General features: G+C 45.9%; 1 protein-coding gene across 1 annotated transcript in view; it reads right to left on the bottom strand.

Annotated features, from left to right (window-relative positions):
• Positions 1 to 24,114, bottom strand: part of polr3a (polymerase (RNA) III (DNA directed) polypeptide A) — a 30,743-nt gene extending 6,629 nt beyond the window's left edge. Inside the window, exons 1-26 of the mRNA XM_080541755.1 lie at positions 23,939 to 24,114; positions 23,394 to 23,529; positions 22,640 to 22,777; positions 21,967 to 22,138; positions 21,593 to 21,747; positions 20,808 to 21,047; positions 20,054 to 20,216; positions 19,555 to 19,691; positions 19,294 to 19,397; positions 18,942 to 19,083; positions 18,636 to 18,776; positions 18,322 to 18,391; positions 17,574 to 17,701; positions 17,061 to 17,199; positions 14,995 to 15,159; positions 14,264 to 14,436; positions 12,921 to 13,032; positions 11,862 to 11,980; positions 10,614 to 10,751; positions 10,130 to 10,300; positions 8,461 to 8,574; positions 7,025 to 7,111; positions 6,571 to 6,653; positions 3,224 to 3,394; positions 2,542 to 2,635; positions 2,013 to 2,105 (exon numbers count right to left, since the gene is read on the bottom strand). Of these exons, the coding sequence (XP_080397881.1) occupies positions 2,013 to 2,105; positions 2,542 to 2,635; positions 3,224 to 3,394; positions 6,571 to 6,653; positions 7,025 to 7,111; positions 8,461 to 8,574; positions 10,130 to 10,300; positions 10,614 to 10,751; positions 11,862 to 11,980; positions 12,921 to 13,032; positions 14,264 to 14,436; positions 14,995 to 15,159; positions 17,061 to 17,199; positions 17,574 to 17,701; positions 18,322 to 18,391; positions 18,636 to 18,776; positions 18,942 to 19,083; positions 19,294 to 19,397; positions 19,555 to 19,691; positions 20,054 to 20,216; positions 20,808 to 21,047; positions 21,593 to 21,747; positions 21,967 to 22,138; positions 22,640 to 22,777; positions 23,394 to 23,529; positions 23,939 to 23,982 (3,429 nt within the window). The 5' untranslated portion in view covers positions 23,983 to 24,114. The remainder of the gene's footprint in view (positions 1 to 2,012; positions 2,106 to 2,541; positions 2,636 to 3,223; positions 3,395 to 6,570; positions 6,654 to 7,024; positions 7,112 to 8,460; positions 8,575 to 10,129; positions 10,301 to 10,613; positions 10,752 to 11,861; positions 11,981 to 12,920; positions 13,033 to 14,263; positions 14,437 to 14,994; positions 15,160 to 17,060; positions 17,200 to 17,573; positions 17,702 to 18,321; positions 18,392 to 18,635; positions 18,777 to 18,941; positions 19,084 to 19,293; positions 19,398 to 19,554; positions 19,692 to 20,053; positions 20,217 to 20,807; positions 21,048 to 21,592; positions 21,748 to 21,966; positions 22,139 to 22,639; positions 22,778 to 23,393; positions 23,530 to 23,938) is intronic.
• Between the last annotated feature and the right edge of the window lie 344 nt (positions 24,115 to 24,458).

Genomic DNA, 24,458 nt, shown 5'->3' with positions numbered 1-24,458 from the left:
ATCTGACTAGACGGATCAATGGAAGAAAAGAAAGGAGGGGGGGGGGGGGTGTATGTGTGTGGGGGAGGGACAGGACAGGACATGAAAGATGGGCAGCATGCCAGTATGTGGTCAGAGATGAGCTATAAATCTTTCTCTATCTTCTCTGTGGTGATGGAAGAAAAGGATGAGTCCCCCCCCCCTCTCCATCTCATTCACATGTCTATCTGCCTGTTATCCATGCCCTTGAGCAAAGATTACTGATGCCCTGCCTTTGATATGACACATCATGTGCCTCTGCCACAGCTTTTCATCCAATGAATTAACCCGGTGGTGGGAAAAAAACACAAACCCCTGGCTGCCATCCGTCTGTTCTCAGACACACAGTTCTTCTCTTGTGCTTGTATCCTTGCTGATATTGTGGTTGTGAGTATTATGGGTTGCCTAGTTCACTGGCTAAGTGTTATCTGAACCCTGCAGGGGGGCTCTGCTTTGTATTATCTAGTAAGTGTCACCTACGATGTCATCCTCGTAACAAATAGTAAACATGAGGCCTAGTAGGTTGGTTGTTTGGTTTATCCTCGGTGGAGGTACTGTACTGTAGGACGGGGCAGGATTCAGAGAGTAAAAATTCACTATTAGTGTTCACTGAGTAAAAATTGTTGGTTTACTGTGGCCCTACAAGTTTCAGAGTATTGTGTCTTCCTATAAAGTGGTGAAAGTCTCCTTCCACAAGGTCAACGTAATGAATCATACGCAGAGAGATATATCACTTGGAACACACTTCACTTTATCTAAGCTGAGAAAAAAGATTATTTCCTCAGACAATGTGATAATGAACCAAGCAATTATAGCTATCATTGACCTACTGCAAAACCCTATTATTCATTACAGACTTCATAGCAACAGTAAATCAATATAGAATTTATGAATGTCTAAATTAAATGTAATAAACGTGCCACTGACCCTAATGACGCGATCAATATTTGCTTTTGAAGTAAGTGTGTGCTACTGGGGATATGATTTAAGTCTTTTTATGGAGAGGCAAACACCTGAACCTTTAACAGTGCTTTAGATTTCAAAAACATGGAAAACATATTCAATTGTCCATAAACAAGGACTATCAAGGAGCAGCTGGGTCTCTCTCCATCTACTACCACCTAACCACCGCTGAATATGCTACACCCCTCATCTGTTGCTGTGCAACTGGCAACTCAGTACATTTGTTATGAGGTGTTCCATCTGGCTGGGGGTCATTTGGCTTTTTACTTTGGCTGTCTTCTGCTACCTCTCATCCCTCTCTCTCATAAACATTTATATGCAGACGATATTCTGCCATAAATGTACTGTTTCTGCATCATTAATAGTTTGTGACAGATGTTTACTGACTGTTGATTACCAGACGTGTTGAACAGATGAACAAATCTGTTCATAAATGGAGTTGAATGGATGGCACGGCACCAAGAAAAACACAGCCAGAGGGGACAGCAATCAGGGACAAAAATATATTTTTGAAATAGCAACATAAATGAATAAGTGTAAGAAATTAGCATATAAGTGAGATAAAGGTCTCTTTGCGCCCAGCTATTTTGGTTAGTACTTTACTCAAAAGTGACTTCAGGGTTTTTCTATCACATGAAAAACTTTGATCATATTGTAATCATGTTTTCTGTCTCAGGGGCAATCTCTCTTTTCAACCTGAAGAAAGAAGCCAGTGGCCAGACTTGAATATTAAGTGTGATCTTTTAAAGATGGATAGTGTGCCAGAGGGTCTTTTAAACAGAGAAGAGAGAAGGCCGCTATCCGCCGAGACAATAAATCATTAACATAGGAGAGATAGTACAACTCTCTTTCTTCCTTGTGAGTTTCACCCGCCAACCTCAATAAACTACGGCGTGCTTTTTCATTTATTTTTATAAAAGTACCAGACTTTTTCCCGGAGGCAACTCATTATATAAACATTGAGCCTGAAGGTAAAGCATAAATAGGTAGATCGCCTATAGCTCGCCTCCGTCAGCTCCTACTGTACGTACCTCTAACCGAAGAAGCCTGATTCTCTCCAGCGACAGCTTCACCAAGATGAAACAGTCGTCCGGTAGAAACACCTCCTCGATGTACTCGGAAATCTGAGGGGGGAGAGAACTTAGTCACTCAAAGGTCAAACATGACACAAAACACTTCAGTGTTCATGGGCAGGATGTGTGTGTCCACCAAGGTGAAGACCACATTTTGTCACTGTACATTTCCTGAGGTGAATAGGACTGCCTGTCCTTAACTCACTAACTGCCAAATCATTCTGGAACATTCACCACCTAGAGTGCCAAGTGTTTTATGTGGTGTTTACCTAGCAACAGCACTTTGATTGGCTACAAAATGAAGCATCGTAATTTATGCATTTCAGGCTACATAGAGTTACTTTATTCACCCTCGCCACTAAGTCAGTTAAACTACAGTGTTAAGTAGGAATCATCTCACATTGACTTGAACATCGAGAAATAACTACAGGTGTGTGTGTGTGTGTGTGCTGTACAGTGGAGAGTGAATAGTAGTTAGCCACTTTACCTCTCCCAAGAGAGTCTTTTCAATCCTCCCCTTTACCAGTCTGGCAAAGTCGGCATCATCATCCACATCCAAGTGGGCGCTGATTATAGGGGTACTGAGAGAGAGGGGGGACAGAGGCTTTTAGAATGTGTCACAGCAAAACTGTATAGTAATGACTCATTACCGTGCAGACTGGGTAAATCACTGGACCCATACCAATGTATGTCTCTCTCTCTCTCTCTCTCTCTCCCTCTCCCTCTCTCTCTCTCTCTCCCTCCTTCTCTCTCCCTCCCTCTCTCTCTCTGCCTCTCTCTCTCTCTCCCTCTCCTTCTCCCTCTCCTTCTCTCTCCCTCCCTCTCTCTCTCTGCCTCTCTCTCTGCCTCTCTCTCTCCCTCTCCTTCTCCTTCTCCCTCTCCTTCTCCCTCTCCTTCTCTCTCTCTCTCTCTCCCTCTCTCCCTCTCTCTCCCTCCCTCTCCCTCCCTCTCCTTCTCCCTCCCTCTCCCTCCCTCTCTCTCTCCCTCTCCCTCTCCCTCTCCCTCTCCCGGACCGGATGCGAAGGAAAGCTGATATGGTGGGATGGGAGGGGGTCAAAGGTCTACATCAGTTAATTTGTTCTCTGTAGACACTGCCAAAATTGGCATTAACCCGACCGTGGCTCCCCACCACCAGACAGGAAGGCAGGTCGCCCCCGAGGTGGACCCACCTGATGTTCTTGGAGGCGTTGATGATCTCCTTGATGCGGGGGACGCCCAGGGTGATGTTCATGGAGGCGACCCCGGCGAAGTGGAAGGTCTTCAGGGTCATCTGGGTGCCGGGCTCCCCGATGCTCTGGGCACACAGGGCCCCGACAGCAGAACCAGGCTCCATCTGGGCTCTGGGTGACAGACACAGGAGAAGAATCAGCATTAACACTAGAACGACCGTGCCTATTTTGACCTACTATAAGAGACGCCTCGGAAAAAGGAATGAAAAGCTGCTATTTACACACAACGACCACCGGCTTGTAGGTTAGCCTGCCTCCTGCACTGAAAAACCAGGAAAAGTCATGAAAGGAGGATCCAAGGAGGAAGAAAATGTTACTCAAAGGGTCAAATGACCGCACCCACGGCTGTTCTAGTGTTACGGTAAATAAGCTCTTCTGTACGACTAAATGTTGTTTTAAGATGTTGTCTAAAGCAGGGTTCTTCCAACGCCAGACCTGGGGAGTTTCGGGGGGGGGTTATGAAGCCGGCGGCCTTTTTGTTTCAGCCCAGCCCACTGACTCAAACCGACATTTCAAAACGTAGCAGCTTAAATCGGATGTGTCAGTGCTGGGCTGGAACACAAGCCTTCCCCTCCCAGGAGCTCAGCAGAACCACCAGGGCAGGAGACATCTGGTGAAGAAGACAATTCCATGCTTTATGTAGAGAACACTACAAACACACTGTGGTCAGTCAACTCCTATGCATCAGATCCTAGCTGAGTATTTCTATTCTATTTCTGTTATTTATTGTTTTGTGTGTAGATGGTTCTTCTTTGTTATGTGTTTTTGTGATGTTCACAAAAAACTAAGGCTGTGAACATTGCTTCATTTGTTTTTCTTTTTGTTATTATGTATAAAGAATTAAAAAACGTCCTCCTTCTATGATGACTGCCAATGGCTCCAGGCCTGAGCATTAATTACTTGTTTTGCTATGACTGGTGGATAGATGATTCACTTACTTAGTCAAATGTATTGTAAGTCGCTTTGGAATAAGGCGTCTGCTAAATGCCAAAAATAAAATGTTAAATGTTAAATGTATGTTGATGTGTTTCTTCTTTGTTGTATGTTTTGTGATGATGTCTTGTATATGTTTCCTGTGGACCCCAGGAAGAATATGATTAGGGATCCTAATAAATAAAATCAAAAGCTCCAGCAGCCCAGAGGAGTACACACACCTAACACACACACACACACACCTAACACACACACACACCTAACACACACACACACACACCTAACACACACACACACCTAACACACACACACCTAACACACACACCCACACACCTAACACACACACACACACACCTAACACACACACACACACACCTAACACACACACACACCTAACACACACACACACACCTAACACACACACACACACACACCTAACACACACACACACACACCTAACACACACCCACACACCTAACACACACACACCCACCCACACACACACACACACACACACACACACACACACACACACACACACACACACACGGGACTTCCGGTTGAGTGATGTAGAGGAAAGTGGCATCGTGCGTGTGCTCTATTTCCTTTTGCATATCCGTTTTCATAAAGCCACTTTTCAGTATTTCTTTTTATATATCTTATTTTATCAACAGCCCTAGACCACAACTTGTTAAGATGAGCAGGCAGACTTCACGAGCAACGGGTAAAAACATTACTGAAACGTCGACTTCGCCATCCCTGCCTGATCCCACCAAAATGGCGGGTGCTAGTAGCGATATGCTAGCTTCAGCCCCCCTCACAAACGACACCCTCATCAAACAACTTGAAAAGTCACGGAAAAGTTTGGCAGCAGAGCTTACCTCATCCCTGGAAGCTGCCCTGATGACATCTCTAGCTGCAATCAAAGCATCTTTGGATTCCATTCGCTCCACTGTGTAGCTCCACCATTAGCGACATGGAAACTGCCCTCACCGATCACAGTGACAAGATCACAGGGTTGGAAACTCTGCAGGCGAAGCTAACCTCCGTGACCGCGGAGAACGACTCGCTTGAAACTAAAGTGGAGGATTCTGTATCCCGCTCCAAACTGCAGAACATTCGAGTGGTGGGTTTACCCGAGGACATGGGGTGGCCAGACTTGAATATTAAGTGTGGTCTTTTAAAGATGGATAGTGTGCCAGAGGGTCTTTTAAACAGAGAAGAGAGAAGGCCGCTATCCGCCGAGACAATAAATCATTAACATAGGAGAGATAGTACAACTCTCTTTCTTATTATTCACATACGGGTGAAAATGCAAGGCAGTCCACGTCAGCCCTGTTCAGCGAGGTGGTGGGTGCAGAATCGTTCCCTGAGCCCCCAGAGCTTGACCGCGCTCACCGGAGTCTGAGGTCCAGGCCCTGAGCACCCGCGGCCCGTCATAGTGAGATTCCACCGCTACATGGAAAAGGAGCTGGTTTTTCAATGGGCCAGAGAACACCGCGATGTTTCCTACCAGGGACATTCCATCAAATTCTACGAGGATTTCAGCCCGGTCACTGCGAAGAAACGAGCCGCTTTCAATAACATCAAGTCCGCTCTCTACAAGAAAAGGATACGGTTTGGTCTCATATACCCAGCTCGTCTGCGGGCCTCCTTCAATGGCACTACCCACTTTTTTGATTCACCTCAAAAGGTGAAGCATTTTATCAACAACATATTGATACATGAAGGGCTTGCTGTTCCTATGTTTGGAACTAAGATACCTCACGTCATATTTCAATGAACATTCTTGTTGACTAAAGGCCAATGCATTGCACACGGCGTGCGATTTTGTCGCACGACAACATTCGATTCTCAATTCACACCACCGAAGTGAGTGGGTGTGAATGGAGAATCGAATGTTGTCGTGCGACAATATCGCATCGCACGCCGCGTGCATTGCGATGCGATATTGTCGCACGACAACATTGGATTCTCTTCTCTTCTCCAACTTATGTTTATGTTTGTCCCTCTCTAGTTCTCCATTTTTCTATGGGACTATATTCTACAAAGTCTGCTGCACTTTTGGGGAGGTTTGAACCTCCTACTTTTGGACATATTGTACAGGGACTGCTGCACCTCACTCTCTTTTGATTTGAAATAGACATGTGTTTCAACGTGAAACACACACAAAACACACACAACACACACACACACACACACACACAACACACACAACACACACACACACACACAACACACACAACACACACAACACACACACACACACACAACACACACACACACACACACACACAACACACACACACACACACACACACACACAACACACACAACACACACACAACACACACCTCATGTACTTGTCCCTGCACATCTCCAGGAACTTCTCCAGCTGGGTGGGGGTGATGCGGTCCAGCTGGTAGAGGACTTTTGGCTGCAACACAGAGATGGAGAGATGGATGTTGAACTGAGGAGATTCTGGAACACAGCTGCTGCATTCTGGTCATTAAGAGATAATAATGTTCCAACTCTCCACACTAGCATACAGCAACCCACTTAGAATATAGCATGGTGTTGGCCATACGTTCTAAAAGGTATGCCAGAAAGTGTCGATATTGGAACATGGTCGCTGACAATGAAACTGAGCAGTTGACAAGATTATATTGAAACTGAGCCGTTGACAAGTTCATATTGAAACTGAGCCGTTGACAAGTTCATATTGAAACTGAGCAGTTGACAAGTTCATATTAGAACTGAGCAGTTGACAAGTTCATATTGGAACTGAGCAGTTGGCAGGTCCAGTACCTCTGTGGTGCCGTTATCGTTGATGCCATACTTGTCCCGGGTTTTCTTGATTCTCTCCGACATGCTTTTAATGAACTTCCTTATCTCCTGTGGATCGGAAGAAAGGGCAAAAAGTCATGCCAGCAGCACAGTTCAGACGTAATGGAAATCCACCGAACCATTTAACGGAAGCTAATTACACAAAACACACTCAATACTCGCGATTAATCAGGAGATTAAACATTACAAGTCTCTCCACTCTCTTAGTCTCCACTCGATAGTCTCCATACCAGACAGTCATAATTATTATTGGCAACATGTTCTGCACAGCTGATGTTTCTTCACATGAAAACACTGAGTCGTGCTGGTGTTAGGACAGACAGACTGTTATCACAGATGACAAAACCAACTCGTTACATTCACCGAGGACGCGTTCAACACAACATTTGTCAAACATCATCAAATGTATGTCGTGTCAACATATCAAAAACAAGTTGTCAAAATCAAACTGTCAAAACCAAAGACAATGCAATGATATCACGATTAGTACTCTGAAATATGCAACAAGTATCAGGCATGTTGAAAAGCCAAGACTTTGACAAGAGTTAAAAGACTGAGGGCATTTTATACAGGACTCTCAAAAACGGTTCACGCCATTACCCGGACATGCTCAGATGACTATACCTGAATGTACTTCTCAGAGCCTGTGTCAGTTAGCGCCTTCACATGGGAAAAGAGTAGACAGAATGCTGAGGGCATTACTTACATACTTTTTACTGAAAGAAAAGTCATCAACTCTGTGAAAATAGAATCACTCAACTGACTCAGTGGCTCCATCCGTTATAATTGAATAACCAGTGAATAGAACCTTCCATGCCCTGACTCTTTGTGCGTACGTGTGTGTGTGTGTGTGTGCGCGCGTGTGTGTGTGTGTGTGTGAGAGAGAGAACTTTGCTTGCCCTGACTGTGTGTATGTAAACTTTGCTTTGCCCTAACTGTGTGTGTACGTGCACCTGTGTCTGTGTGTGTGTGTGTGTGTGTGTGTGTGTGTGTGTGTGTGTGTGTCTGTGTGTGTGGCACAGAGAACACTTAACTCTCATAGCAGCAGACAGATCAAACAATAGAATCCTGAACGACTGACCCGTGGGTGAGTCAGCTCAGCTGTACTAATCAACAAGCTAACTTGTTCAGATTCACAACAATGCCCACATTGCGCTGAATCACTCATCGGAAGTGACACAAATCGGGAGTGACGCACTTCACGGTGTTTTTAAAGATCGAGTCTATTTTAAAAAATGAAAAAAAAACACAAAACATATTTTCCAATAGGGCATGTCGCCTCTTGTGATGTGACTCACACACTCGACCTGGAGGAGTTTTGAATGATCTACACGGTGAGCCTGGAAATTGGAAATAGCTGTTGATATGAGAGCCTGGGCAGGAGCAGGTTAGCCTACCTCCAGGAAGCTGTCTCTGCAGCACAGGAAATCACTCCGCTTCATGATGGACTCGGCCGTCAGGACCAGCTCGTTCTTACTGAGGGCCGGCTGGTCAGGACACAGGTGGACCGCCTAGGGGGAGGGGAGGGATCATCATCATCACATAAATACACAGGTGGACCGCCTAGGGGGAGGGGAGGGATGATGATCATCATCATCATCATCATCATCATCATCACATAAATACACAGATGGACCGCCTAGGAGGAGCAGAGAGAGATCATCATCATCATCATCAATATGTCACTGCTTCAAAGCCGGAACAATCATCGACTTTGCCGATGATGAGGAAGTGTCAAATCTCTGTAATTACAACTCACTCAACCTCACTGTCAGATGTTAACGATGGGGATAGCGATATAACTGGACTGGCTTGGCTTCTGGGTGTTTATCCTGTGGTGAGGGAGATGCCAATCATACATGACAAACAAATGACATCAACGACGTCAACGACAACAACAACAACCGTGTCTAATTACTAGAGTGTTATCAGGGGGGTATTCCATCAACATCGCTAAAGGGAAAATCCAGGTTTAGTCTGATAAATCTCGCGAGAGTTCTTAAAAATATCCAGGCATATTCTGATAGGTCTCGCGAGAGTTATCAAAAATAAGCCAGGATTTTCCTTTAGCGACGTTGATGGAATACCCCCCAGGTCTGTTCTAGGTGGCGTCACAGCGGGCAGTCTTTCCACCACAGCACGGCAACCCAATCAACACGGAGATCATGGCCTGGCTGGGATCAGCGTACCCAACACTCACCACCTTTTGTGTTATTGGCTCATCTAATAACCATCTGGAGCAGAGCACAAGAAAAGTAAGTGATCTACATTGATATCATGATAATGACTCATCTAATTACCAGCTGGAGCAGAGCACAGGAAAAGAAAGTTAAAAAAGAAAGAAAAGAAAAGCACAACAACAACAACAACAACAGCTTGATTAAATGTTCTAAATTAACAGGATTAATTGAATGAGACAAGTTTGACAGATGTTGCTATGGTTAACTTGCTCTTTGCAGCAGTTATGATTAAACACAAACACTTGTATCAATGTCCATAAACTATTGTCTTATTGAATGTTTACCTATTTACTTCTTATATTCCTCTAGCTATATTTTAATAATGTATGTAAAGCACTTTGAATTGTCCCTGTATGAAATGTGCTGTACAAATAAACTTGCCTTGTGGATAAACTACATATTGAAATAATTTCAATGTGTGATTTGTGTTTCAATGCGTCACATTTCAGTGTGTGATATTTCAGTGTGAGATATTTCAGTGCAGGAAAATGGCTTCCTTTAACTTCAAATAATGTCTTTAAAACAGAAACACAAACGGATCTACAAATAACATGTTGGGGCGGCTGTGGCTCAGGAGGTAGAACCGGCGTCTAATGATCGCAAGGTCGGTGGATCGCTCCCCGGCTCCTCCTGTCCATTTACCAGTCCATTTAACATAAACAATCAATTGTAAACGTTGTTTTAAATGCGATCTTAAAAGCATTACTGCTACAGTGCCAAACACCAACCTCTCAGGAGAGCTTCACAGAGAGTTCCGTGTCCAGATGAAAGGAACACAGCCAACGTGGCTAATCATTTAAATGAGTATTCCGAGCAGCGGACCCACCCGGATGTTGTCCAGAACTCTCTTGAACTCCAGGGGTTCGTCCTTGCCCTCCATGGCAGCCGGGTCCAGACCGTCGCCGCCGTAGATGAACTGGATGATGTCACCGGTGGAGCTCCGCACGGTGAGGTCATACTGGGAGCACAGGTCCTCCAGGGACTTCACCAGACGCCTCTGCCGACACACACACGCAGGCGCACACACACACACACACACGCAGGCGCACACACACACACACACACACACACAGGAAGATCAAAGGAAAGTCGTTTAGCGAACACATCACACAACACATGTGCTGTGTATCTGGAGGCTTTGTTGACGAGAGAACAACAAGCTTGTCTTCCCTGAGACGTAAGCCTGGCCTCTGTTCACGAGGGAGCTAGAGGGATTGGCTGGAGTTAAAAGGACCGATCCTATAGGCTGGGTCCTGTTATTGAACAACACGATAAAAGAGAATAGGGAGGGCGGTGAGGGGGGATGTTACCTGCATGTATCCGGTCTCGGCTGTTTTGACAGCGGTGTCCACCAGACCCTCCCGACCAGCCATGGTGTGGAAGAAGAACTCGGTGGGCGTCAGGCCTGAGTAGAAGCTGTCGGCTACAAAGCCCTTGGCTGCGGGGAGCTGTGTGGAACAGACAGAGGTGCAGCATTGTATAAAAAAAAAAATTATCAAAATGGATGAGCTTCGTTAGCTGCGGTAGAACACAACTTGTGTGGTCTGAGCTGCTGTAACGTCAGAATTGTTTCCGTTGTCCATCAATAAAGTACCTATCTATCTGTCTATCTGTCTATCTATCTATCTGTCTATCTGTCTATCTATCTATCTATCTATCTATCTATCTATCTATCAAAGTTTCACCAAGAACTTTCTAAGTAAATATCTACTTAATACCGTGCAGTAAAATGAATGGGAAATAAATTAGTAGAACAAGTTCAATTCCTTGTCGAATTCAATAAACGTGTTAAAAATCAACTAAATTACATATATTATACACTCATAGGCCACTTCATTAGGTACACCTTTTCAACTGATCGTTAATGCAAATATCTAATCAGCCAATCATGTGACAGCAACTTAATGCATTTAGGCATGTAGACGGTCAAGACGATCTGCTGAAGTTCAAACCAAGCATCAGAATGGGAAAGAAAGCTGATTTAAGTGACTTTGAAAGTGGTTGTTGGTAACAGACGGGCTGTTTTGAGTATTTCAGAAAGTGCTGATCTACTGGGATTTTCCCGCACAACCATCTCTAGGGGTAACAGAGAATGGTCCGAAAAAAGAGAAAATATCCAGTGAGCAGCAGTTATGGTGGTGGTGGTGAAATGGTGTGGGGGATATTTTCTTGGCACAAATCTTCAGCAACTGTGTGATGCTATAATGTCAAAATAATAGACCAAAATCTCTGAGGAATGTTTCCAGCACCTTGTTGAATCTATGCCACAAATAATTAAGGCAGTTTTTTCCTTTTTGCCATTTGCAAAGGTTCTTTCATAAAGCAGAAGGCTGGAGTACCGGATATGAATGGAACATGGATTGGTAGGATATGAGAGCTTTGTGACAGAAACATCGTTCACAGAGCTGATTGGCGGATTGGCAACATCCCTTTTCGAGAAGCCTTGAGTAAGCCGCCTGTGACCAGCTGTAGGTACCTTCATGACGTAAAAAGTCAACGCGGTGGTTGTTCGGATGTAATTACAGCATGGTAATAAGGGTTCTCGGAAGGGTTCTTACTTTGGAGTGCTTCTGGAAGTGTGGCAGGGAGCGGTTCTCAAAGCCATCAGGCACTCGAGACCCACTTATAGCCTGCTGGCCTACACAGGCGATCATCTGGGAGATGTTGATGAAAGAGCCTAGCAGCGAGGGAGGGAGGAAGGAAGGAAAGAAAGAAAGAAGGAAAGAAAGAAAGAGGAAATTGTTATGGCGTTTGTATTACAAAACCCACACAACCTATAAAACATAGATCGATACAGACAGTGGGGTGCAAAAATGTGGGCACCCCTAGTCAAAATGCCCTTTACAATGAATATCTAAGTGAAAAGAAGCAAACCTAACCTCTAAATAGTACTTTTTCCCCATTCTTCCTGGTAGAACACCTCTAGCTAAGAAATATTCTTCTCCACAGATTTTCAATAATATTTAAGTCTGGGGACTGTGATGGCCATTCCAAAACCTTCATCCGTCTTTCCTGGAGGTACTTCATGGTTGATTTTGAGGTATGCTTCGGATCATTGGCTTGCTGGAATACCCAACTTTGCAGAATTAAAAATGTGCAGAAAGGTGTCATGTTTAACCTTTTTGGTAGGATTTAGTGTTCAGGTTTGCTTTGAATCACTTGGAGATTAATTGTAACAGACATTTAAACCAGGGGTGGTCAAATGTTTGCACCCCACTGTACATAAAGCCGACGGCTAGCTATTTGCACACAACACATCCGTCAGGGTCAGTGTCGTCACGGTAACGGTGTATTACAGTACATTGAGTTAATCACGCCACAGCAGTGCTTCTTGCACTCACGCAGTGCCCCATTGAATCAGGCTCACTTGAAGTGATTAAGCTCTATTTATGACTGGCGGTGCTGCTGCCATTTGATTAGGAGGGTATTATGTGTGTGTGTGTGTGTGTGTGTGTGTGTGTGTTGTACAGAGATGTGTGTGTGTGTGTGCTGTGCAGAGGTGTGTGTGTGTGTGTGTGTTGTGCGGAGATGTGTGTGTGTGTGTGTATGTGTGTGTGTGTTGTGCGGAGGTGTGTGTGACAAGTGTGTGTGTGTGTGTGTGTGGTGTCTTGGCTGACCCTTGGAGCCGCAGAGGGCCATGACGAGAGGGCTGTTGCTCTTGTCCAGCTCTCTGAGGCAGGCGCTGCCGGCGTGGTCTCTAATGACCGACAGCTCCTTCAGGATGAGGGCCTGTTGACGCACACATACACACACACACACACACACACACACACACACACACACACACACAGAAACACAGACACATGTCTCACCTTAATAAAACCTCCTAATAATGCTCAGCTCTTTCAGAATGAGGGCCTGTTGACACATTGACCCCCCCTTTACATAACAAACCCCCATTCACAAACACACCATCCTTCCTCATGATAACCTACCACATAAAGACCACTCAGTCTTACAGATAAGGCTAAGCTACAGCAAGCTAAGCTACAAGCTACAGCCACAGATAAAGCTAAGCTACAGATAAAGCTAAGCTACATGGTGTAAATGTCACCCACTTATATATATATATAAAAATAATAATAAAAAAGGAGGTGTAAAGCTCGCTTGAAAAGAACACAAATCTGAAGCAATAATGACTTGTAACAAATTATAATTATACATATAGACTAGTATTTGAACGAAGGTCTATACACCAGTCATTTGCTAAAGTAAAAAAAAAGTTTAAGCGGACACAAAATGAACCAATCCGGTTCTGCACAAAAGTGTTCCAAGTGTCAGTAGAAGCCGTGACCTCTATTCACATGGAATAATCGTGCATTGATCACGCAATCAACCTGTCGTTCAGTGTGGCAATAACAGCGTGTTCTGTGTGCGGCCCATTGGGCGTGAAATGGGTCAGGCTTTCGGGAGCAGGTGTTAAATATGCCTCAGAAAGTGACTTGGAGATGATGGTCAACAACAACAAAAAAGATGCGGTTCTTCACAATTTCTTTTAACCATAGTAGGGTTAGAAAACTAGTTAAAGTCAGGGCAGGGGGAGGGTGCGGTTTTCACAACGGTAGTTCTTATTTTATACAGTAGTATCACACGCCGGCCGTGGGTGGCATTTTGGGACGATTGGTGTGGGACTGACAGGCCCATCTTCAGCCAAGCTAACAGTCCATGACAGTCCATCTATATGCTGTCTGGTCTTGTCTCTCTCTTGACACCCGCACGTACGTACGTACGTATATGCACACACACGCGCGCACACACACACACCTCATCTCTACCTACCTCATCTCTAGATTGACAGCTCTTTAGGATGAGGGCCGGTAGCCTGACACGCACACGCACACGCCCGCACACACACACTCACACACACACACACACTCACACTCACACACACACACACACACACACACACTCACACACACACACACACACACACACACACACACACACGTCTCGTCCTTACCTCCAGCGTCTCCTCTGCGGTGCAGCCTGGCTGCTGCTGCAGCTTGCCGGCCTTCAGGGCCTCGATGTACTGATCACACTTCTTGTAGCCGGCGTCCAGCAGGTCCTGCTTGGCCTTCAGCAGCCCCTGGCCTGGGGTCACGTCACCGATGCCGATGGAGAACCCTCGGTTGGCTGCACGGGAGAGGAGGAAGGGAGGGAGGAAGGCGCTGGGGGTTATAGTCACTCTTCCAAAAAACTAGTAGATTCCACACATAAAGGATTGGAACGCCCCCGTATCGATCTAAGTGTTCATACGGTAGTATCTTCGTGGCATTAAAGAGATAGTTCACTCGACAATTCGTGACTCGTTGTGGCTGTTGGTCGTCTATGAGCCGCTGAGTCACTACTATAATAATAATAATAATAATAATAACTTTAATTTATATAGCGCCTTTCAAAAAGCCCAAGGACGCTTTACGGGGGAATGATCGGACAGACAAAACAGAAAACAAACAAAGCAAAACTGAAACAATGACTAGGGGCCAAAGGCCTTGGAGAACAGATGAGTTTTGAGGGCTAGTTTTGACTACCCTCTGGAACTGGAGGTTTGACTACTGGCCCATGGACGGCTTCAACCAATCACGACACATTTGAGGGAACGATCACTTTAATGGCAAGTGAAGGTGAGGTAATGAGGGTGAGGTAATGGGAGGGGAGCCGGGGGGGGGATGGGTGGGACAGAGGACGTACAGAGATAGCAGGGGGCGAGTCGCGCCAGGCGGGACATGGCGTTGGCCGCCTCCATCTGTCCCCAGTCCCTCAGGAGGATGTAGAAGATGTTGTTCTTGGACCCGGAGCCCAAGGTGCCCTTGTCCAGGGTGCCGCACATCAGCTCACTGTTCTGGATCACCACGTCTGAAGGAGGACATGAAAGACAGGGGCGGGCAACGGGGGGGTAATTACTTCCACTGTACGCCGTGGTGTCTAATTAAACCATTAATCCGCTACCCGCCTGGCGAATCCCATTATGTGACAGATACCAGAGCCGTCCACAGCTCTGACAACTATTCAGCACAGAAGGATCTCAGAAGCAACACTAATTTAAAAACATTTACACGTGTAAAAAAAACATTTAACATTTAAAAAAACATTTAATTAGTTATTTACAAAACCAATTATCCCACATTTGTTTGGCAAACGTTCCACGTATGTACGTACACCGTGTCCTGTGTCACTCTATTGGCTAATATTAAAAGCAGACGAGAGACTTTATTGTCTGTCGAAAAACGGACAACGTGCTTTCTGTCGAACATGCATAACTTCGTTTGGCCTTTCCCCCAGGAGAAGAGCAGAGAGAGACTCAGGAGAAGAGCAGAGAGAGACCCAGGAGAAGAGCAGAGAGACCCAGGAGAAGAGCAGAGAGAGACCCAGGAGAAGAGCAGAGAGAGACCCAGGAGAAGAGCAGAGACCCAGGAGAAGAGAAGAGCAGAGACTCAGGAGAAGAGCAGAGAGAGACCCAGGAGAAGGGCAGAGACTCAGGAGAAGAGCAGAGAGACCCAGGAGAAGGGCAGAGACTCAGGAGAAGAGCAGAGAGACCCAGGAGAAGGGCAGAGACTCAGGAGAAGAGCAGAGAGACCCAGGAGAAGAGCAGAGAGACCCAGGAGAAGAGCAGAGAGAGACCCAGGAGAAGAGCAGAGAGACACAGGAGAAGAGCAGAGAGAGACCCAGGAGAAGAGCAGAGAGACCCAGGAGAAGAGCAGAGAGACCCAGGAGAAGAGCAGAGAGACCCAGGAGAAGAGCAGAGAGACACAGGAGAAGAGCAGAGAGACCCAGGAGAAGAGCAGAGAGAGACCCAGGAGAAGAGCAGAGAGAGACCCAGGAGAAGAGCAGAGAGACACAGGAGAAGAGCAGAGAGAGACCCAGGAGAAGAGCAGAGAGACCCAGGAGAAGAAGAGAGACCAAGGAGAAGAGCAGAGAGAGACCCAGGAGAAGAGCAGAGAGACCCAGGAGAAGAGCAGAGAGAGACTCAGGAGAAGAAGAGAGACCCAGGAGAAGAGCAGAGAGAGACCCAGGAGAAGAGCAGAGAGACTCAGGAGAAGAGCAGAGAGACCCAGGAGAAGAGCAGAGAGACTCAGGAGAAGAGCAGAGAGACCCAGGAGAAGAGCAGAGAGACTCAGGAGAAGAGCAGAGAGACCCAGGAGAAGAGCAGAGAGACCCAGGAGAAGAGCAGAGAGACCCAGGAGAAGAGCAGAGAGACTCAGGAGAAGAGCAGAGAGACACAGGAGAAGAGCAGAGAGACACAGGAGAAGAGCAGAGAGACTCAGGAGAAGAGCAGAGAGACTCAGGAGAAGAGCAGAGAGACCCAGGAGAAGAGCAGAGAGACCCAGGAGAAGAGCAGAGAGACCCTGGAGAAGAGCAGAGACCCAGGAGAAGAGCAGAGAGAGACTCAGGAGAAGAGCAGAGAGACCCAGGAGAAGAGCAGAGAGACTCAGGAGAAGAGCAGAGACCCAGGAGAAGAGCAGAGAGACCCAGGAGAAGAGCAGAGAGACACAGGAGAAGAGCAGAGAGACTCAGGAGAAGAGCAGAGACCCAGGAGAAGAGCAGAGAGACACAGGAGAAGAGCAGAGAGACCCAGGAGAAGAGCAGAGAGACTCAGGAGAAGAGCAGAGAGACCCTGGGGGGAAGTCAACTCTCAACTCAAGTCTTTTGCACTTTTTGTACTCTGCATGTGGTTAGATGCCAAACTGTGTTTCCTTGTCTTAGTACTCTGTCAATGACAATAAAGTTGAATCTAATCTAATCTAATCTAAACTCACATGAGTCATTGGTGCAGAGGTCCTCCCCCTTCCCACAGTACTGCTTGCCCTTGGTCCTCAGGTTGGCCTTGACGGGACAGGAGGCGCTGGGCCTCAGGATGAGGCTGAAGATCTGCTTGCCTGTCCACAGCGTGATGGGCTGAGAACACAGAGGGACGTCAGCCAATCACAGAGAGCGTGTCCTTCAAACTACCACCCTGTACAGTTTCTCTACTATAAATCACATTTTTCTCTCTTTTTTCTTTTTTTGTAAAAAAACCCTAACCCTTCCTTCTTCTAGCATTGTAAATGCCAGAAGACAGCCCTTGGTCATAGCATAGATGACTTTCTCTTATCATGAAGGATGGATAGATGAGTCACTCGCTAACACATGTACTTGCTGTAAGTCGCTTTGGATAAAGGCGTCTGCTAAATGCCAAAACATTTGAAATTGTAATATGTAATGTCAAACCTGTCCGATAGCCCACCGACGATGTCAAACCTGTCCCCGGTAACCGTGACATGCCGACGTACCTTCACTATAGCCGGCGGCGGGAGCCTGATCTTGACCTTTTCATCCTTCCCCACGAGGATGGAGGCTATGATTTGACAGGCTTTGGATCTGTCGAAGAAGGTGTCCTTCAGTGTCAAGAGGTACGCTCCTGTGAATGGGGAAACGAGTGACGTTTGGGTGAGAGTACTGTACTATAGGATGCGAATGAAGCCGCAGTACGGATCGAGGGCTCCCCCTTCAGGCGGAGAAATGCCATGACATCGGTGCGAATTTCACTTCAGCGAAATATCATGGCCAGAGGAAGAAGCCCTATGGTTAAACCAACCGTCATGTGTTGAAATAACTTAAAGGAGATCATGATTATGAGACAACGACACTAAAACAACAACACATCATTGGATACTGGCAAGAATACTGGCTATAGATACTATCTATCCATTCATCTTCTAGAGAGTACACAAGCCAAGCTAGGTCGCACAAATCAGTGATCCAGTTCTGTCAAACACGCTGCCCAGACTGTACAGCAGCAGCAGCAGCGCAGAGGGGAGGCAGGTACACCATCATGGCAGGTACATGTAGCCTCTGTCACGTCATAACAACAAAAGAACCTCTCCTTAATAAGAGCCACACCAAGCCTTTACAGAGTCTTTCACCGGACGATAACCAATTTGCGGACCCATTAATCTCTCCGTCGGTGGCCTCGGCCGTTCCACAAAAGGGGCCAGTTGATTGGCTGTCAAGTACCGCTGGGGGGGACACAATACTGACCTGTCAGGAAGTCCTGAATGGCGGCAATCAGAGGCTCCCCGTTTCTCGGGGTCACAAGATTGGCTTTGGTCTGGGAGGGAGTAGACACAGAGGAGGGGCTGTGAATGACTGTTTTCACTCTGTGTGTGTGTGTGTGTGTCTGTTAGTGTGTGTGTGTGTGTGTCTGTTAGTGTGTATGTGTGTTTGTTAGAGTGTGTGTGTGTGTGTGTGTGTGCATGTGCGTGTGTGTGTCTGTTAGTGTGTATGTGTGTTTGTTAGAGTGTGTGTGTGTGTGTGTGTGTGTGTGTGTGTGTGTGTGTGTGTGTGGTGTTTACCCCCATCAGGACCAGGGCTTCAGCCTTGGCCTCCTCCGTCTGGGGCAGGTGAAGGTTCATCTCGTCTCCGTCAAAGTCAGCGTTGTACGGCGTGCACACACACTCGTTGAACCGGAACGTTCTATGAGGTTTTACCACGGCCTTTAGAACAGAGAGGGGATGAGCAACACTTTGATACACTTTTGGTTTTAATATCCCTGCATGTTCATGTTTATTTTTCCCCTCCAAAAATCCATCATATTGCAGTTTTGGGTGAGATGTGCTCTACAAATCAGGTTTTTTTTCATGTTGATTTCATCCACTCACGAGGTGAGCCATGATGCTGAGTTTATGCAGAGAGGGCTGCCTGTTGAAGAGCACGATGTCTCCGTCGATCATGTGTCTCTCCACCACGTCACCAAACTTCAGCTCCTGGGCCATCTTGTCTCGATTACCGTACTTCAGAAACCTGGTGACAACAAAGGGGAAGAACTCTTGGCATTCATTCTGAAAAACGGATAATGTTTGGTTTCAAGAATAATGTAATTCTCAAACTGTGTTGAACTTGTGATGTATGAGCACATCTCAGGTCCCCCCCCCCCCCCCCCCCTAGTGCGGCGCCACTCTTACATTCTTTCTGCATCTGTCACAAAATCAACTAAAAACAGCGTAGCCCCACCTTTTCATCTGCATGTGGCGCTGCTGGATGAAGTTAGCTCCTGGGTGAACCTCGGGGCCGTTACGAACCAGCTTCCTCAACATCTCCATGTTGGCCTTGTTGACCTGGGACACAACATCCGTCACTGAGAGGCGGGACACTTACTGGACTATGCACATCCCTCGGGGATCAATAAAGTTGTGCTGAATAGAATGTTCTCAATAGAAAATAAAGGTGATATAAAGTAGTGTTTTGCTACTGCGAATACAGTAAGAGGCTCACCTTCTCAGGGTAAGTGAGGATCTTGGCCACGTGTATAGGGACCGCCACCTCGTCGATCCGCAGGTTTGGGTCCGGAGAGATGACAGTTCTCCCAGAGAAGTCCACTCTCTTCCCGGACAGGTTTCCACGGAAACGCCCTGGGAGACGCCACAATAAACAGTTACAACATTCCGCTCCCTAACATTCAAACCTCTCCTGTCAATCTGTCTCCCTCTACTCTCTGAATGTCAAATCAAATCAAATCACACTTTATTTGGCACATACAACACATACAGCAGTAACTGACACAGTGAAATGCATTGGGATCAGTCAGCAACAACCAACAACACTAAAAGTAGTAATAAGAAGAGTGACAATAGAAGAAAGGTTACCTTATTGATATGCTAACATCCATAAGGATCTTGAATCAGGTGCATAAATAAACTAAACTAACTACGCCCTACTCTCAAGATGCCATTTCAAGCCGTCCCAAGGTGAGGGAACGTAAAGATGTCGAGACCTTGTTTGCCCTTGAGTCTCTGGACGAAGCCCCGGGTCCACTTCTTGGGCGCCATGTTGAGGGGGATGCCAGACAGCTCGCTGTTGATGTACAGGGCGCACTGCAGCTGCAGGAAGTCCCAGTCCTCCATGATCATCTGGGTCTTGGCCCCCGTCATACGGTGCTGTGACAGAGGGGTCATAAGGTCACTCACTACTTCCTGTTTGGTAACACTTTAGATAGATAGATCTAGATGACACCGAGGACAGAACCAGCTTTCCTAATAAGCTTGTTCAGCCTCTTGGTGTCACCTTCCTTGATGCTGCCCCCATCCCAGCATACCACCATGTACAGCACTGCGCTGGCCACCATGTAAAACACATACATTTTACTTGACTATCGAGGTCTTGTACCTGTGTGGCAACACAGTTGATATTATGATTACTAAGTGGTCACATTATAATTAGAAAGTAATTGCTCATATGAGCAAATGAAGGTTAGGCTGTGTTCCGATTAGATATCACTTCAAATAATTTGCCGTTCTTGATTGAGTTTGCCTGGAACAATAAAACCAATGGAAACTCAAAATTGCATCTGGCACTCCAGGTAGGCCCAAGCTGCAGTTCAAAGGATTTGAAAAACATTCAAATACTATTTAAACTCAGGCCTGGTTTGAATAATCACCCAAAGACTATTTAGGAGGTTTAACTGCATTGCATTCATGAAGTATAGTTGGTGTATTGTATATAGAGCACCTGACCTCATATATGCCTACCTTCTTGATGACATCGTTGAGGAATATGATCTCTGTGAGCTTCATGGTGAGGTCGTCCTCGTTGGTGCCTGACTTGAGGTCGCTGACCACAGAGGGCCGGATGCAGAGTGGCGGGACCAGGAGGCGGGTCAGTATGAGGTCCGCAGGCTTGCCCGCCTCGGGGTTCATCAGCAGAAGAGGGATGTCCTCATCTGGGATCCTCTTGAACATGTTCAACACCACCAGAGGACTCAGGTTCTCCTAGGGGGTGAGATTAGGACACATTCATCAGTTGAATGTGTTGAACACGGCATCAAGTCTCTTTCACTCACCAACTGACAATTCCGGAACACTCACCACCTGAAGTGCCGGCCCGGGTGTTTTATGTGGTATTTACCTAGCAACAACACTTTGATTGGCTACAAAATGAAGGATGATAATTTATAAATGTTTGATGTGAATAAAGATGTAATGTTTTCACTTTTATTCAAAATGTTTTAAATACATTTCAGCGTTGTTGAAAATCAATGACACACTCGCTAGTCAACTACACATAGCTTGTTTTGTGAGCCCGCTAACAATGTAAGGTAGTGTTATAGTTAACTAGGTAGTAGTGGGGATTACTCACAGAATCCATTGCATTGCATTGTTTTGGCTTGACTAGTCATTGATTTTCAACAACGCTGACATTTATTTACATTTTTCAAAATTAAAGTCTGAACGGTCCGTCGGTTGGCGACTTGTTCCAGGTTTCACCAGCAGCTGTCACATATTATGGAAGTTGTAGTGCTACTGTATGCTCTCACCTGTGCCCTCGTCAGCAGGGATTCCACCTCTTTATTGTGTTCGATTGCAATGTCAAATGACTGGAGAAACTCTGTCACCACAGCGTCCATCACCTTCTTGGTTGACTTGTACCTCTCGTGGATTATCTTGAGCAAACCGCACTTCTTCACTGGTCCTGAAGAAAAAACACAATATAGAGAGACGTCAGTTGGGGATTGCTTTGAAACAAACATCTATCTGAACTAGCAAGTTAGAAAAAGTTGTTTAGGAATAGTAGTAGATTATAGTAGATTAGAATAGTAGATTAACAAGCACACCACCACCATGCTGTTCCTCTTGTGGTGCAGGGAATTAATGTTTTTTATAATGTTGCTATTATAATAGTAATGGTTACCGTTGAACGTGGAGCAGTTCAGACAGAGTGTGCGTTTACGGCATTTGTCTGAGATCTTCTTCTTCAGGCCTCGTTTCTGCAGATAGGCCAGGCCAGGCCTTTTCAGCTGATCCATAAACACTAGTCTCTCCTCTTTGGTCAGCATGATGTGAGAACACGTCTTGCAGATCATCTAGAGATAGCGACCACACAATGTTAGAAAACAAATAAGATCATTGTAAGACTATAATCTAAAAACACCCCCACCCGCAGTCTACGGTCAGCTGACGCTCCTTGTCCCCATCCCCAGGACTAAACCCCAGCCCTGGGGGGAACGGACTTCCTCCACTGCAGCCCCCACTCTTTGGAACACTCCCCCAAACCACATTAACGAATCCAGTACTCTCCTCCTTCAAACCATCCCTCAAACGCTGTGTTCTTAAACTTGCTTACTACTACTCAGTACTCACTATTTGGATTGTTGCTTTTACTGACTGTGCTTTTGTTTGACTTTTTATTTATCTACTTGTTCTCTCCATGGAATGGAGTGTCTGTGTGTCTGTGTGTCTGTGTGTCTGTGTGTCTGGGTGTCTGGGTGTCTGTGTGTCTGTGTGTCTGTGTGTCTGGGTGTATAATGGAGTGTCTTTGAGTCTGGGTGTATAAAAACACAGGGGGGAAAAAAAGGTGAACTTGCCTGAAGGATACCAATGATAGCTTTGAAATATCCAACATGGAAACAAGGCAGCTCCAGATCCAGATATCCGTAGTGTCCAAGACAGTCCGCCAGGTTCTTCCCACAGGTTTCACAGGGCCGATCCTTCTCACTGGTACCCTGCAGGGAAACATGACATCTGTGTCACAAAGGGCCAATCCATCCACGGGCAATTCCACAGTAACTGGGTTAGGGTTAGTTAAATGTTGCTGGGACTTTCAAACGTGTGTGTCACAAGTGTGTCCAAACTTTTGACTGGTACTGTATGCCAAACAAAAAACCCTTGATAGAAAAGTTTCTAAGAACAAACCGTACAATTCGATGCACAAGGACTACTCCTAACAATTCCCAGTGAAAATGAAAATAGAAAAATTTTACTTTAATTTGACAAAAACTCTTAGCTTTTATTTGACACCCAATTTGATCATTTACACTGAACTGCCCTTTAAAGATCAAACACATGCTTTTCTAAAGCAGGGCCCAGCGCATGTGAGGCTATATCATCTGTAAACAGGATCTCCGTAGCCTGGTCCTAGCTTGGGCCTGAAACACTATCCTGGGTTTTGGCCAGAAGCTTGCCTAGTCCCAGATCTGTACAGTATGTGCTTTTTACAATATCTCAGACGATCACTGTCAACCAATGAGTTGGCTAAAGCCTATCCAGACCTGGGACCGGTCTAGGACCCATCCTATACATATAGGTCCAGGACCCCAGTCTGTCTGCTGTTGGTCGTACCATGCGATGGTCCAGCACGCCGTAGGGCAGAGGAGTGTGGCGGGTGTCCTGGCTGTAGAGGTTCTTGCTGACCACTTGGATGTGGGCTTGCTGGCGCATCTGTTCTGCAGACTTCATCCCGAAACAGATGTGGCTTCTGTTGAAAAGGCAGGTGACAGTAGCAGGGAATGATGAGTGGGGGCTTATCTATGATACTACTACACAATGAAACCAATGCAATTGTCACAAAACGGCAACCTATCTGGGTTTTATTGTATTTTTTTACAAGGAAACCGTAATATATATTTAGAATTGTACATGTTTATTTAGCTGTATATTACTGTACAGCTAAGAATCTCTGATTCCTGTCATCTCTGGTTGAATGATGCAATTGTCATTAGTAAATTGTAACCAGTGTCCTGGCTGCTGCTTGGTATTACACTATGCTTCCCTCACATATTATTAGCAAACAACATGAATATAGTCATTTTTTTTAAAGGCAGGACTTGTTATCCATGGACCTGGCTATGGACCCAGCTGACCAGCAGCACCCATGATCTACTCACATCTTCTTGGCCACATCTGTCTCTCTAAACTGCTCCTTCACCATCCTGACCGATGTCTTCAACAGCCGACCCCAGAGAGCAAAAACAGACCTAGGGAAAGATCTCACTCATAAACGTGATATTTCTACAGATGTCGGTCACATTAAACTTAAACACATGCAACCAACACACTGTCAATAGTCCCATGTTCCCATGTTGTCACGCTGCTTGCAGTGTGACCCACCAACGACACGTGTTATCCCCCATCAAGAGTGCATCCGGCCCTCATGGTGGAGAGATGTGTCCAACAGCTACTGCCATCTAGCGGTGTCGAGATGTATCACATCAACATGAGCTCAGGAAGGGATTTCATCAACTAAAACGTGGCTAATGGACAATCCAAGCTTATTATTTGATCACTCTCGCAGGACACTTACGTTCATATTTTTAAACTCTCTACTTTTAGGATTCAGAGGTCAGATCGAAATTGGACAGAGGAGAAATATTGTAAACCCGTAAATTCATCTGAAAACAATGTGAT

The sequence above is a fragment of the Nansenia antarctica genome, assembly GCF_963989245.1.
Source record: "Nansenia antarctica genome assembly, chromosome: 11".
In the NCBI taxonomy this organism is placed as follows: Eukaryota; Metazoa; Chordata; class Actinopteri; order Argentiniformes; family Microstomatidae; genus Nansenia; species Nansenia antarctica.
Note: the sequence above shows the minus strand (reverse complement) of the source record. Positions and strands in the feature narration are given on the sequence as shown.